General features: G+C 36.8%; 1 protein-coding gene across 3 annotated transcripts in view; it reads right to left on the reverse strand.

Annotated features, from left to right (window-relative positions):
• Positions 1-6: 6 nt before the first annotated feature.
• STAG2 (stromal antigen 2) overlaps positions 7-16750 on the reverse strand; it is a 69996-nt gene continuing 53252 nt past the window's right edge. The window contains exons 19-34 of one of the 3 annotated variants that reach the window (XM_017818314.1): positions 15824-16027; positions 14248-14318; positions 13882-13969; positions 13697-13777; positions 10601-10693; positions 8476-8650; positions 7928-8067; positions 6800-6901; positions 5877-6025; positions 5229-5357; positions 4709-4914; positions 4084-4273; positions 3885-3968; positions 2285-2411; positions 1965-2042; positions 7-1195 (exon numbers count right to left, since the gene is read on the reverse strand). In XM_017818314.1, the coding sequence (XP_017673803.1) occupies positions 1055-1195; positions 1965-2042; positions 2285-2411; positions 3885-3968; positions 4084-4273; positions 4709-4914; positions 5229-5357; positions 5877-6025; positions 6800-6901; positions 7928-8067; positions 8476-8650; positions 10601-10693; positions 13697-13777; positions 13882-13969; positions 14248-14318; positions 15824-16027 (2058 nt within the window). In that variant the 3' untranslated portion in view covers positions 7-1054. Of the gene's footprint in view, positions 1359-1964; positions 2043-2284; positions 2412-3884; positions 3999-4083; positions 4274-4708; positions 4915-5228; positions 5358-5876; positions 6026-6799; positions 6902-7927; positions 8068-8475; positions 8651-10600; positions 10694-13696; positions 13778-13881; positions 13970-14247; positions 14319-15823; positions 16028-16750 lie in introns of all 3 variants that reach the window. The other 2 variants (XM_017818305.1, XM_017818323.1) reach the window with 2 other exon arrangements.

Here is a 16750-nt window from a genome sequence, read left to right on the forward strand (position 1 = left end):
AAAAAAAAAAAAATCAAGCAATCATCAGGTAAAATCAAACAACTGTCCTTTGGGACTGTGTGACTAAGGTAAGAAAAAGCTTTCCTGAAACAAAGAAGCAGTTTCCACTTCCTTCGTGAAAGCAAGCAGGTATCACCACTGATATGCCAAAAAAAAAAAAACACAACCAACCAGAGGATCCAGATTTTGTGACTGTCCTAGCTTTTACAGGACTTTATAAAATCAGAAAGAGTCACTAGGGACTTAATTTTCCTGAATCTTAACACTGCTGTTCACTTTTATCTGTTTACAAACCAATTTTTACTGGTTTTTTTCAATTAAATTCACTTTAGATGCATCATACAATGTAGCACACAGTCAGAGCTGCCTCTGGTGCCGGCAATAACCGGGCACATCAAAACATGAGCAGACAGGCTAAAATTTTCATCATATACCACATGCATCTCAAAAAATTAAACTGCTTTATTACGCCTGGGTCTATTAAAAACAAGTGCAGCAACTCTGAGAACAGCGGACCTCTGAAATAAGGTATGAGAATAAAGCAAATTAACTTTATTCTGAGAAGCTTTTCTTTATTTTTTTCCTGCATTTCCGAAATTGGCTCTTTCCCGTGGAGCACGGAGGGGCTCCGGGCGCTGCCCTCGGCTGCCCTCGCGCGGCCGCGCCCGGGAAACGCAGCCAGGGACGGGAACCTCGCGGGCACTGAACCTGTTAGAGCGGCTCTGACAGAACTGGGAAGCTAAAAGCTTTCTGAAAGCAACGAAATGTACCTGTAGAAGGCCAAATATTCAGCACTGCCAGGCTAAAAACTGACTGGCAATTATTTCACAGATAAATCCAGGAAAAAAATGGGGAAGGGGAAGGGAAGAACTATTTTAAATCCGAACAAGTGAGATACTTTCTTGGTGTTACTTGAGGAACAGAACACACGACAGCCAGACGCACGACCTAACTGATTCATTATTACTGAAGCAAAGGCCTACTGGTACAAAATATATGGATTTGCATTTAAAACAGTATTTAGGACTTCTTTCTCCCATAAACAAGAACATGTTCACGCTGCAACAATACTGTAAAAAAATACATAACCGTCTTCCAAATTCCACCAAGCTGTCCAAGATTCCCAGGAAGCATTGTTGTACTGTCCTCTGCTGGCTTGCTGCAGCTTGTTATTTCCAGTGTAATTTTGTACCAGCTACACAAGGTCAAAAATGGCTGCATACATTACAAGTGGTTCAAGACAGAAGGAATCCCTCATGCAGATTTTTAAAAGAGAATAGAGACTGCAGATTTATCAAGTCGGATAAAAGGGCAACTGCAAGCAGAAACTACAGACTTCGGATGTTTTGGACCTAAAACTTTATATGGAAAGAAAAAATACCTCTCATCTCTATAAACAGGAATCTGTATTATCTCCATTTTCTTCATTATCTTACTTATGCACAAAAGTAAATATGCCAATTAAAAAAAAATGGAAGAGGAAAAAAAAAAAGAAAAAAACCCAACCGAAAAACCCACAAAACTCAAACCATCCAATGCTGACAACTGGTAATGACAACAGAGTCACTGAACTAAGCTCAGCACAACAGGAAATTTGCCTTTTATAATGTGTGTGCACGATTTTTTATTTTTATTTTTTTAATGTTCTTTGCTATCAACCTCTGCAAGGGTCTTTTCCATACCAGATTTGTTTTCTCCTCAGACTCAAAGGTTTTTAATTTTTACATAGCTACATATAAATATTAAGAACAAAAATCCTATAAACTTGCAAAGAACACTGACTATCTTAGAATTTATGAAGCTGAATTACAGCATAAAATATTTCTCCGACTGTACCAATCTGCCAAAATAAGCTAATAAAGACAACTTGAAGATTAAATTCTTTCCACTTAAAATCTGAAGTAAGAGAGTATGGTAACCTTAAGACTGAGTTTACATTATTTCCCTTACATAAGTTAACCTACCGATTCATCCATGATTGAAGCGGGGTCAAAGAAATCTGGTTTTAGTTCCGTTCTTTCTCTCCTGTTCTTTGATGGTGGCTTTAGAAAGCAAACAAATAAACAGGTTAACTGTAATTTCACAAGAAAACCAGAGGTTTTACAGTGTAGTAAGAATTACTGACAGCAGCACAGAGCTCTTTAGCACAGCTCTCTGTAACAATGCAGAGAGCAACAAGAAGGATATTTCTGTTTCCCCAGAAGGAAAATCTGATTCAAATATCTTACTTTAAAAGCAGAAATACAAATCCCAAGTCCACTAAAAACGTAACTAAATCTCTTACTAGGTCTATGTCCATGGTGTCGAAATCCATGCCTTCATTAAGATCTTCAATCCGCCCTTCTGATGACATCATCACATCTTCAACAATTGGCTCCTCATCATCTTCCATTAGACTTGTGCCACGTCGACTGAAACGAAACGAAAAACATTCTGTGTAGCACTAAATCAAGTTAAGTTTTATCTGAATATTTAAAAGGTTAATGCTCAATAAGGAACTGCCAACAAATGATCATTTCTGTTTTATCTAATGGAATTAAGTAATTAAAATAATGCACAACTACTATTAAAGAAAGCTGGCATTTAACCAGCTAGAAGATACTAAGAAGAGTGTGGGAGAATGGCTAACAAAGATAACTGAAATGTGGTACATTGCTAAATGGGGATTCTGAGAGAATTGTTTCTGTGAGAATTGATAAGCAGATCTAAACCACACCTAATTTTGCACTTAATGCTCAAATGAAAAAGAACCTAAGTTTTGCCACTTAAAGTAAAATTTTTTCTGCCTTATGATAAGGCAAGGAAAAATGTCTTTGCAACAAAGTAGATGTGTAAAACCATTACAATATTCCCACACAGTCCTTCATCCTCTTTCCTCACAACTTCTACACACAACATCAAACCTTATGAGAAAAGTAAGGAGTCATTCTATTTTCACTAACTGGTGTCACTGTATTAAAAAAGCCACCATTGAAACTATGTTACATGAAGTACTGATAACAGAACAATTAAAAGTTATTAGGGGGAAGATGTAAAGCTCCTCAATATATATGCCCATGGTTTTAGTTTTTTTTCCTGTAGATCCACACAGTCCTTAGGAAAGCAGAAAACTTCTAAATCTAGTCTTCCCCCCTCAGCTAAACGAGTTCTGGAACATACTTTTATTAACATGCTTGTCAAAATGCACATGTGATGACTCATAATGAAGTAAGTGACACTCCAGTAAAAGTGTATGACCTCTGAAGGACAACACTTGTTTAAAAACATTAGATTGTGTTCATCTTCATCCACAATATGGAGGACTTTGGAAGTGTTTTGTGTGTTTGGGTTGGCAAGTTCTACAAAAACTGATACTACAGGTCTCCTCTCAACTTTGGTTCAGTTTAGGAGAGACAAAGTCTGTACCAATCACAGAAATGCTGAAGACAGCAGCTTCTTTTAAAGGCATACTTGTACATTAAAATGCAACAGAAATAGTAGATTTAAGCTGATCAGAAATTTTCTGCTCCACACACTGAACACCTATTTAAAAACTTGTTTGCAGTGTTCTATTTCTAAATACGATTCTGGAGTTAGGAATACATAAAGATGATGTTTCACATGTATTAACTGCATCTATCTGCTACAGATAACACTGCTCAACAACCAGTTCCCTTTATTACATGGCTCACTACTATTCAATTTTTCTGGAATCTCAGTTCCAAAATAAGCAAGAAATGCCACGTTCATTTACCACCGCTTTTCTAAGGCAACTTTACATTTCAGGACACAGAAAAAAACAAGGTAAGAACTAGAACATGGATCCCTCTTAAAAGACACAGGTGTAACACTGCATTTAATAAACCCTCCCCAAACCACTGAAGGAACATTTCACTCTCACTCACATGGCGTGTTGCAAGTTGCTTCTCAGCTTGACGTAGTTCATCGCTGCCCTCTCCTGTTGTTGTCGCGCGGCTTCTTCCTGTTGCCTTTGAGCCAACATCCACGTTACTTGCGTGCTTAAAAAGACCATTATTCTATTTTAAACATGTACTGGTTTTGTGTATGAACACTAACACAAAGCAGACCTACTCATCTACGTACTTGTAATCGAGGGGAGCTTGGTGGTGCTCGGGCTGCATAGGATAGACACCCATGTAATTCTCGTCAGGTCGCAATCTCTTGGGCTCCCTCATTATTGTGGAAGTCAGCTGAGGTGTCTGCATCATGACTGGTGTGTGCATCGACTGCTCCCTGTTCAGCCACATACTGTCACTACTGCTGCTTTCTTCAGCTGAAAGGAAATGTAGTAAGAACATCAGTAAAGTTTTTTTCAAGCTACTCTAAAACTGAATGTTTAAACACAAGTTACATGCGTGTCCTTTCTGCTTACTGAGAATAGACTGCTTTACTTTTTACCACCAAGTTTTACATGTGCCTCAGAAGGCCTGGATTTATAATCACTGGCTGCAGTATTTAATACACTTTTCTATTCTGCGACTTAACACAGTGTAGTGCCTTTATTTCCTCTCGTGAATCAAGTGTTATTTTATTCAGAATCTTCAAATGAACAGCTTTCCCACTAAGACACAGACATGTACAGAACTTATCCTGTTTTAAAAAAATACATTGGAGTATTTCAATACACTCCTGCTAACAAACAGAGAACAACATGTATACTTTATATGAATATCTACTCAAGTAAATTTTAAGATGAGAAAAGTTCTACCTTCAGGTACTTTCCGCTTGCCTGTTGCTGGCTTTGTCTTCTTATTTCTTACTGTAGATCCTCGACTACTAATACCACTAATCACTGACATAGTATCATCATCCCCACCAGCTAGTAAAGAGTTTCTGTAGGACATGAGAGGAAGCCACACATCTTCTCTTCGTAGAGACATCTGAAAGGTCATGAACTTCTCCAAGTAAACATACCTTTAAATGGAAAACATAATTACCAAGATGCAAAATATCTGTAACAAGATGTTAACACATCAAGATAATTAACTACTAAAATTAACACCCAATGCTCCTCATCTAGTTAACAAAAAGGCCTGACAACAGCAAATCCACAATGTGATTTCTGTTCATCCACTATAAAATGAAAACAACAAGGACAAAAACAATTTTCCCTCTGTTATTATATTTGATTCCACCTGAGGTGAATACAATACACATAAATATTTATTCTGATGCATGCCTTTTGTGGTTATGATCATAAATATCAAGAATACTTTAAAAATACTTACACTGTTCTTTTGTCTTGTCTGAGAAGCTTGGAGGAGAACTCACTCAGGATATCAAGAAATGCCAAATTTAATGGCGGGTGGCTCTCACCTTGTGGATTAGGCTCCTTAAAAGCAAATTCTATGCCATCCCTAAGAAAAAGTTAAAAATGAAGTCACAAAAAGCACAAACAATAGAAAAAGTTCTAAGCACAGTGAGCTATAAGAACTGAACCTCTCTCCTTTATGTTAAGAAAGCAATAATTTGTTTCCATATTCTGTCAAAAAAAGTGAACAGTGAATCCGGACACACTTTCTGTCATGCCACTTTACTCTGCATTGCAAGTTTTCTGCATGAGACCAACATAACCACCACTGACAGTGAAGTGGATCAGTTCTTACTGTTGTGGGTAAGACATTAAAAATACTTTTTCATTATAGCATCACCACTGCTATCATTTACAGGCTTAAAAATGATGCTGGAGAACACCAACAACATTTAACATTTGGGTTTTACTCAGAAACAAAACTACAGTCATCTCAATTCATAAACTGGCTGTATCATCTCTAGAGCTGATGCGTTTTGTACTACCAAACTCACTTTGAAAGACTGAAAAGATAATTTTCTGTTAGTGTTTACAAAAATGGAAGTAATACAAAGCCCACAATTACTTGTGTAACATAGCAATAGCTTCTCTTGTTTTCAACTGATCCAATCCAAACGTTAAAGCAAAACGTCGAGCAAGTTCCTTTATGCCACTGAATGTTGGTGAAGATCTGTCGAAATTATAACCATTTTCTTGAATCATTTCATTGAAAAGCTGTATGAAATGAGAAGGGAAATTCATGTATTTAAAGATTATGTCAAACTTTGGACCAATACACACAGAGTTAAGCTGTAGTAAAAAACTATATTTTACAGCTTCCCCCCCTTAATTTCACAACACCAAGAGACAAACATGGAAGTTTAGGACAACTAAGTCAAGGCTATGCTTGAGAAGTTTGCACTTCAGAGTTAAACCCTGAAATGCACACTGTCCAAGCACACAGGAAGTTCTCCACACAAGGAAGATCATTTACTGAAGAGAGCATTAAATCATGTTTTAATATCGAGTATGTGTGAAGCCCCTACCAAACATTGATACTGAATTACTAACACTTCCCATTAATTCTCAGGTTAAAAAAAAACAAATCCAAAACCAGAAAAACACATCAAAGCAAAGCAAAATAAAACAAACCCCCACAAAAAAAAAAACCACAATCCCCCACCATGCAGGCAGGAAGTGTTTTCCCTTGGTTATCTGTTCACAAGTAAGTAAACTCTTAGTTAAACTATTGTTTTAGACTTATGAAGGTGTCACAGTTATTGATTTTGTATTTATTGGTCTCTCACATAGACTTTTCATAGCACAATATTTGCTAAGCATAAGAAGACTTCTGCAGTCTTTCAAAGAGTTGTAGAAAATGTGTTTCAGTTTAGACCTATTTATTGCCACCTTCTATAAGAATTCCTTCATCAGTACCTCACACCAGTTATTAAACAGGACATGATCTACAGTGTGGAATTCATTCATAAAAATATTGTAAATTCTTACCTGTTGCAAACTAAGAATAAGTGTCTTAGCACACTGGATTTTGTCTATCTGTCTTGTTTTGCTCATCGTTTCTTTAATAATATCACCATAGTCATTGTAATACTACAAAAAACAAGAAAAGAAAAACATTAGCTTTCAATATTAGCTGAAAACATTACAACTACTGAATTCTTCTGAAAATAAAATCTAGGATCTGCTATTAAAAACATGAACATTTCTTTTCATTCTTGTTGTTCGTATTACTTTAGAGGCAGAATGACCTATTTATCTTCAAGGCCATGACACATTTGTTAATGACACGTGTTCACCCCTTTAGGGTACAAGATTAAATTCTAATCTTTTTAGTAACTCCTGGAACTCTGGTGGGGAGTTTTCTATTTTCTCTGCTGAAAAGAGGCACCTACAGACAGCATCACAGCTGAAATTTTTCCAATGAAGACAGTTGCCTGTTCAGTTCTTTAAGTATTTCAGGTTTAATAAAGACCCAATTAGTTATTTAGAGATTCAAAATATATGTAGGGCACTCAGACAGATAAGAGCAGCCTGCCCAAGTTTTAAATTTTTTAAGGTAATCACCAAGGAGCAAAGCTTTATCATGTTCACAGAATGAGAACTCATACTATTGCGCAGCTGTGAATCCCAGGAGCCAAAAGGGGTTTTTATATTTAAGAAAGATTGAAACAGATATAAAGGTAACATGGGGAGAGTGGGACTCAAAACTTGTTTCTCTTCTACAAAGTTTAAACTGAAATTATTTGATGAGGCTAGACATTAGAGAGGATCTTTGGGAGAAGATTCTCAAAAGGCCTGCTAAACTAATAACTGATTTAAAAATATACCATCAATCAGGATAAGAAAATAAATCTATTAAAAACAACATAAAAAAATAATGAGCAAGTTTCTTTCCTCCCTCCCTACCACCCCCACACTGGAACTGTGAAACTTATCTCAGTCATTTTTACCCCTGCATACAGAAAAAGAACTTTTAAAGGCCTACAACTCTGGAGTTTTGAATTCTTCACATTTTGAATCAGTTATCTTGTAAGGTAAAAATTAAATAATAGTTTTAAAATCCACAGCTACCATATTCTAGTAGTTTTACTAACGATCACTAAGCTTCAGATTTACCTTCATATATTGCTTGAAAATGTCTGCAGCTGTGTTCATTTCCACCACAGTATATACAATGAGCTTACAGAAAGCTGCAAGTAGATTTCTTCTTTTGTGCAATGCTTCAATTTTGCTTGCTTCATCATCCTGCTGTCCATCTGGAAGAGTTCAGAACATGACAACTGTCAGGTTTAAAGGCTTCATATTTAAGCATTTATAGATAAAAGTGATAGGGCTAGTGGTCAGGATTCAGAAAAATCAGATTTCAATTCTGGTGGCAGTGCACTTCATTGTCCACTGTCAAGTCTCTTCCCCGATATCACTGTGCCTATTAAACCAAACCTTTACTGTGATTATCCTACATGTTCCCAAACCAGCAAATGCTTTGATCAGCTGCCGACATTTAAAAGCCAAACCTACCCCTGTGCCCATGCACAACCCTCAGCGACAAAAAAACCACCACACCAAAACACCACAAAATCCCACCCAAAACCCAGAAACGCACAGGCAAATACATATTAATTACAAGGTAAATAATGTAAAGGGAACATAAGTTTTGTACAAACCTGCACTATTATTATCGTCATCCTGATCAATGAAGACATGATCTAAAATAAAACTGAGTAGTTCAGACTGCAATGAAGAATCAGGAGTGTAAACAAGTGGCTCCAACATGTCACGTCCTCCTGTCATAATCTGATGACTGAAGATCATCAACACATCACACAGAATTGTGAAAGCCTGTTAAAAAGAAACGTTAGTAAATACTTGCTTAGAAAGTCGATTTTATTTTGAATAATGTATTTGCAGTTGACAAAATACTTAAGAGCCCATCAGTGTACATAGGCCAGTGAAGTTCTGAAGAACCACAGAGGCCTCCTGGAAGTCAAAATGTGCACAGCTTCTTGCAGCAGGTTCCTATGTCAAGTCTGGGTCTCCAAATAAAAATACTGCACAGACGAAGCCAACTAAATATATGAAAACATTGTGAGATTAAAACATGAGGAGCCTGAAACTCCAGAATTCTGCCTGATGGATACTACACTAGGTCACTAGGGACACCAACCATAACAATCTCCTTTTTGCTTTCTTTTTTTAAAATTGTTTTGATCACATTTGTAGAACATCTAATAGCTGAGGTCATTCAACCCCTTTAAATCATAATGTCTTACTTCCAGAAGTCCAACCACCTTTGTTTTGCTGGCTAACTTGTGTATCTGATGTCAGACTTAAATATCTGTACTCCACCTTCCTGGAAAGTTCAAATGTCTCAGTACCTGACACAGACTGACACTCTTCAAACTGAACAGACCAAGGCAACTCTAATCTCTCAAGTACTTCCATGAACAGATCTGTTCTCTAACTCCTCAAAGTGAATATTACTAATTTCCTGGTCACAATTTCCTGCTCCTCTGAAGTCCCTTCTGCCCCTTCATGACATTAGAGAAGAAAAGTGGAACCAAGGCTACTGTACCCTATGTGACAGGTACCCTGTGTAACTGGGTAGTTCTAGTTTCTAGAGCATTCACCAGACTGAGAGTTATACAGCTTTTTAAAGAGACCTACTCATAGCCTCAGTAATTTTGTTACTTGCACTTTCACACCCTACACCTTGTGACTATTATACCAGGCAGCTCTTTCACACAGAACACATCTATTAAGTTTCAGGGATATTCTTGTTCTAGCAAGAGTTTCAAAAGCTGCAATTGTGCGACTCAGTGGACCAGATTTTCAACTTCAACCAGGTTATTATTATCTTTAGAAGCAAAGAGGCTCCTGGTTTTCCATTTGTTTAATTAAACCGTCTACCTAGAAGATAATTTGGTCCTTCCCCTATAGAGAGATACTGCCCTTCTTTTTTTTCATCTTAGCATTCTCAAGATTGTTAAAGGCATTTACTTAGAATTAACCCTGCTATCAGTAACCTGTTCTCTTCACTGGGACTTCAAACTCCTGTGAGTGAAATGACCAAAGAACTATTTGACCACAGACTGGAAGAGACTCAGTCCCTTAAAGTATTTAACCTTTTCTTTTGACCCTGTTATCCTCAGAACAAGTGTTTCCCAATATGATGTATCAATTCTTTTTGAAACAGGACAAAAAAAATACAGAACAACCCCCAAAAACTTCATACCAGCATTTCTGAGAGAGAGAGAGAGAGAGAGAGAGAGAGAGTGTATTAATGGTTCTCCAGTGGATAAGCACACAAATATAATTGTAGAAATGTGGGAAAGTAAAAGCATTCAAAGACAGAACTAAAAAAATAACTTCTCTCAAATTGCTGTCCTTAGCTCTTCCAGTTTTGAGCCTATGAACCCAACGTCAGCTCCACAGGAGATGTGTGGGCATGAGCACACGGTAAGCAAGAGATTTGAAATGGAACTCTCTCACTTGAACTTAGAAACCAGGTTTCTACAGTGCACCTGCAAAGTCATTATTTAAAGAAACAAAAAGCCCTTTGGAATAAAAGGTTTTGCTGCCTAAAATTACTAGAAAGAATCCAGTTTCAATTGATTCTCAAATCCTACCTCCATTACCTGAGGAGGGCAAGCATACAAGTACCGTGTGTATTCACACTCCAAGGGCGTTCAGCCTGAACATGCAGGACACACCACATTCCCACATAAGTACCAAAAATTGCTTTAGAAGTATAATATTAGAAGACTACCAGTATAAACAACAGTCACTAACCTGTTCCTTAACAGCAGTGTTTACATTGGTCAGGTAGTGTTGACAGATTTGACAGAACACTCTCATCTGCTTCTTCAGACGTAGAAGATCCTCCTTCAAAGAGAATGATTTCATGTAACAGTTTAACTTTTTGATTTTATAGTCACATTCAGTGCATGAATTTTCACAGAGTATTCCACCACAGACCTCCTGTGTAGTGGTAACATTTAAGTCCAGTGCATTATTCAAAAATTACTATTACAAAAAAAAAAAAATACCAAGCAGCAATTTCCTCACTTTGGTCATCCTGTGTGGTGCAAAACAAAATGGCAGTTGGGATGAAAACCACAAAGTTATTTATTAAAAAAGTAGTAACAAACCCCCTCAAAATCAAACCTAAAAAAACCAAACACCTGCCCCCACCCAAAAAACATTCCAGAGCATAAAGTATTTTCTCTTTAAAATATCTGTATTTTCAACCTAGAGGACAGATTTCAGGCAGCTGCTTATAACTAAAAAAGACCAGGCTACATGGTATTATTTTATTTTTTTAACTCACTGCTTGGGGATAAAGTAGAATATCAGATGAGAGTTGGCGTTTTCTTCCCTCATTCATTGGAAAACAAAACTTCCCAAAAAGCACATTTCTGAGCAAATAAAGTATCAGATTGGTAGAAGTCCCACCCACATGTGTGACACACTTGGTGTTACTCAATCACGTGAAGATTGTAGGCCCTGTAGAACTGGGGAAGTGATAATACAAAACACCAGCTGTGTAACCAGCATCAGCCCAAACAAAGATGAACTACCCCTGAAAGAAGTTTAAGAACTCTCCCTGCAATCTAAACTGAAACAAGGCTCTTCCTTCAAGAAAGCAGGTACAACATATGATTTAATCTCAACGGGAATCACAAAAGCAACAGCTGCTTCTTGACAGGAATCTAAGTATAAAATTATTTTAGAACACCTTTCCCACATAAAAACTTTTGTCTCAGATTACTACGCTGTTGTTAAGAGAACTACACATGGGACTATTTTCTTTCTTTCATACAGAATTATTTATTTACATTTTTATTAAAATTGAACTATCTATGTAGTCTTTAATTTAGCAGCCTGTATTATGAAGCTAATTCCCATACTTAGTCAACCTGTTCACAAGAGCACACAGTTAACACCTAATATTGTCAGAGAACAAAACACTCCAAACCAACCAGCAAAAAAACAAATAAACCAATCAACCAAGCAAATCTTTAGGCACAGTACATTTCTGTCACTTCTGGTTCTCTGTCTATTTTTTGCTGTTATATTCCACTGTCAGAAGTCAATGAAACTTCTGTAGGTACCTGATATATTTGGCAGCAGTCAAGCAGTTAAATAAAACAAAATAGTTGTAGTTCAGAAGTTAAACCTAAAAGCTTTAATTCACAAAAATTTATTATGTAGAAGCAGAAAAAAGTCTTAATAAAGGACAAGTTCTCAAATAAATTATTTTCATTCCAGGTGAAAGTACTGAAAATTACATTTTACTGCAAAACAGCTAAGTTAACCTTTATTTCTAAACTGTACTGTCAGTATTTCACTCAGCTTCTGCCATCAGGCTTGTGATAAAGCTTTAGTCACTATTACAAAAACCTCAAGACTGTTTACCCTGTAAAGAATAAGCTAACAAAGCCTCCAAATCTTTCACACAGGTAAATGCTTCTCAACAATCTGTCTCCACTTCCTATCTGATATTTGGGGTTGGAAATGTGTAAAGCCATTAAAACACAGACGGGCAAACTAGCCAGCCAGTGTTCAAGCTCACAAGTAGTTAACACACCTTCAGACTGTAATAACTCACTGGACTAATGAAGTCTCAACATGATAGGGGAAAACCACCATAATCTGGCACAGGTGTTCTCTGTTATAAAATCATTAGTTACAGAGCATGATTTTCCACTCCTGCATCTACCAGGAGCTCCAACTACCACACCCTAAAATGAAAATAATTTTAAAAGAAAAAATGTATACATCCTCACATTAAAATGAATTATTAATTAATCTTATAATATTAATGCCATGAGTTCTCTTTGTTATCTCCCTGGTAAACTGTGGCAGTCATGTACATTACTTACAAGTATGGCAATCAAAGTGTTTAAAAAACTTGAATTCACTTAACCCATCTTTCTTTATGTCAGAGAGGAGATAACAGTAACTCTAATAACAAAGTGCAACTCCAGCATAAATTTCCAGTAAAAGAGCACTCTTCTTTCAGGACTGTGGAGAGCTTCCAGTATGTTTGATTATAGTGGGGGGTTTTTTCAAATTTAAAAAAATCATCAAAATGTTTCAGCACTTACAAACTCCACCCTAAACCATCTAGCCTTTCAAAAAACTTTTTTTTCATGAGGCAGTTCACACAGCCAACCATCTGATCACCCCCTTCAAGCAATGCTGCCCAGTGGATACAGGAAACCTTAATCCTTCCTCCAAGATTTTTCAAGAAGTGAATTTAGAAAGATGACATTTGCAAGAGCTTTGCCCTTCAAGATTACTATACATAGAACCAGAACAGGCCCTCTCATCACTCCCTCAGAAAATCTCAAATTTAACTTCATCTTCTTGTGCCTTTATTTAACAACATATTTAAAAGACTGATGAAGAGCAAAGTGGAATTGCAACATAGTGACCAATAAGAATACTATGACAGTGTGCAAATTCTTAGATCTCACTGACTTGTCACAGGTAGTTCAGTTTGTAAACAAATTCAAACTCACTACTTGAGAGTAGTAAAACTGACCACACTGTTTTATAATTTGCAGTCTACCCCTCCTTAGCATTGTTATTATGCCTGATATCATATTTATTTACAATTACTTTAAAATTCTGTCAAATTAAACATAATGCTGTCATTCAGATAATATAAACATAACAAGTGAGGTAAACACCAGGTTTGTAAGTCAAGCATTTAACTGCTAAAACTATGAACTTGAATGAACTTACTAGAAAAGCAGAATTAGGCAGATACCACTATAAAGAAAATTCTTAGTCTTAATTAATTCCATCACAGCTCTCAGTTGATGACACTGCAGCTATGTACAAATGTTTATTTACTAATACAACAGGAACAAGGCATACCTTTGTGGAACTGCTTTCAGTAACTTTTGCTAGCTGCCAAAGGATTACATAATGAGTACACTGCAGTGCATGAATAACAATCTGAAATCAAAAGGGGAAAACGCATTAGATGACAAAGGCCAAAAAAAAGACAGCAACAAAAGCTATTTGTTGTTGTGCCTGAAGAACACATTTTAACTACAGACCTGTTCTGGCATGTCTCCATTTTCAATGCCAGTTTTCAATAACTTGTAGTTGCAGCCAAACAAGTCCCATCTTGATAGGTCATGAGCACTGGAAGCATCAGAAATGAAGCAAAATGTAATTTAACTAATACCATTTCTGCAATTTGAGGTTAACAACTACTAAAAGCTTAACTGGCCTAAAAAAAATAAATTAGTGGAATAAAGACCCCAATCATAAATACCTCCCTCCCAACCACCACCAACACACACAAAAAAAAGCAAAGCAAAAAACGCCCATGAAGTTGCATTGAAAAGAGATATCAAATTAAAAACAAACAAAAATAATGCCCTACACCACGAACCCCAACAGGTGTGTGCAGAACTTACTTGTGAAAAGCAGTGATTCTCTTCAGTGTTGACAAGACTTGATATGCATCATCTTCATCAGGTTCCTCCCCCTATTTAATAATTACACAGTGAGATATTTCAAACCTTCTAAGCAAACTGGGGAGCTTACTAAAACCAAACACAAACTGGAGGGTGTGATGGGGTGGGGACCTGATTCTAAATTATTTATCAATGTCATATTTGCTTTCAGAAGAGTTAGAGAGATAAGGCATCAGTTCAGGTCTAGAGATGGACTCAATGATCATAAAAGGTCTTTTCCTACCTAAATGGTTCTCTGATTCTATAAAATAGCAGCAGAAGGAGAAAGAGGGGAGGGGGAAGGGAGAAGGGGGGGGAAAAAGGGAAGTCTAGGATAGCAGAATACAATGTATAATGTAGGTGCTTCTATTTTCTCTGAAGAATCCAGCAGAGGCCACTGTCAGACAAAAGACACTGGACTAGATGGGCCACAGGTCAGTACTTCAATCTTACTTTAATCACAGAAAAAGGTCTTTGACAGAGGTAAGAGAAGTAGTTTGTTCTAATCTTCCCACAAGTTCTGACAAACTTGCATTTAGTGAAAGAACAGGAGTAAAAAGGAAAGGGTCCAAAAAGTATCTATTCATACATAGGATAAACTATCTGAGGTCAAGAAACTCCTCCTCAGTCGAGCAGAGATAATGCAAGTTTTACTGTTCTGTAGTTGCACAACCTTGTCAAAGAACTATGGATTTCAACACTTACACAGAGTATTTGCCATTTTCCTTCAAGCCAACTGACATCTCATTTCCTTGCTTTACACTCATTCTTTCTTTTCCTCGCAAAGGGAAACAAAAGGATAACAATTCTTGTCTAGGGTTTCTAGACTGGAGTCCTAGTTCAGGACAAAGAGCAAGAGAAGAAAAGGAGCAGAACCTGATAAACTATGTGTACCTAAGAAGTGTGGAGAATGAAGTTGTCAAAAAGACACTTCCTATGCTCCTTACCACCAATGAGGAGGAGAAACAAGTTCTGTCTGAATGTCAGAGATCCCATATAGTGAAGTTAAATACTCCAACAGAAAATTCTCACTTTTCAGATCAGTACAGTGTGGGAACAGTTATTTTTAAGCTACTAACTGCATCTGCTTGCACTCAGGAAGGGAGGGGGAGTGTTTTCTAGAGATTTTGATATTTAACAACAGCAACATGCAATCACAGGCAAGACTAGCAACAGTAGTACATCTGAGGAGAATCCTAGTGGAATCACAATACTACAAGTATAAAAAACATAAGCCTCAAAACCTAAGAATAAAAAGTTTATGTAATTTCATTGTTCATCTGAAACTTATCTCAAATTTCCAAAAGACATTTGTCAAAAGGAGATCAAGCATAAGACTACTGCCCTAATACACAAGAATAGCCTGTGTTTACATAATCACAGCAATGATACTGTTGTGTTATTGCACTTGACTTAACAGTTTTGAAAGTCAGAGGGAAGCTCCCATCCCTAACTCATTGACTCACAGAGGAAGGCAGAAAAACATACTGGAAATATTTACAAGGGCAGGAAAAGTTGATCTTGCACATTAAAATACCTCTTGCAGGAAGTCCTCAAGAAGTCGATTAAACTTGTCTGCCAATTCATCTATTAACTGACTTCTTGCAATGTCAACCCTGTTAAAGATTGTGAATTCTTCATTACAGAGAGCGTGGTACGTTTTGGAACAGGCTTCCAAAACATCTATATCTGTGTGTTTCTCCACAATATCCCGGATTTGTCGCAGTAAGGCATCCAAATGCTACAAGGAAGATGAGCCATAGGAAAAAAATATGTAGTCATATATATACACACACAAAAGACTTTTAATAAACCTTAAGTAATTTTAAAAGGTAAATTCAATTTATTACTTTTGTAACTATGATACAGAACACAAAACACAGAAAGCCAGTGAAGCTTCTGAGAAATTAAAAGTCTACTTATCAAAAAATAAGTAGGAGTTTGTCAAAGACCCAAGATTCACAGCATTTTAAAAAGTCATTAAAAATTTGCAAGTGTCTGCATGGTTTTATCTAATTTGAATTTCCACTGACAACTGAACAATACAGAAGAATTTACCTCCTACTCACACAAACATTTATACATGGTCTTAAAAGCTGTATAACTGAAGATTTAGTTTCACAGCATTCTAGTGTTGGCACTGGAGCCAACTTCAGTCGTTCTTATGGGCCTCCCCTCAACCTGAGCTGCTCTCTAGTGCTCCATCACTGCTGGCTATGCTGTCAACTACACAGTTTATCACTTTTTGACTCTAATGATTTCCAATTGCTTCACAATGCAATAGCACATCTGAGGACGAGAAAAGAGAGATGAGAAGAGCTTCACCAACTTCATCATCACAGCACTTACAATGAAAGCAGTAACTACATAATTTGGGACATGGTAGTCTTCCCCTTTTCCACGCAATGAAGATGGTGGTTTACTAGTTTCAGTGATCGGAAAAAGAAATAAGCTATTTCTACAA

This window comes from Lepidothrix coronata, unplaced genomic scaffold, assembly GCF_001604755.1.
Source record: "Lepidothrix coronata isolate B3197 unplaced genomic scaffold, Lepidothrix_coronata-1.0 Scaffold2, whole genome shotgun sequence".
In the NCBI taxonomy this organism is placed as follows: domain Eukaryota; kingdom Metazoa; phylum Chordata; class Aves; order Passeriformes; family Pipridae; genus Lepidothrix; species Lepidothrix coronata.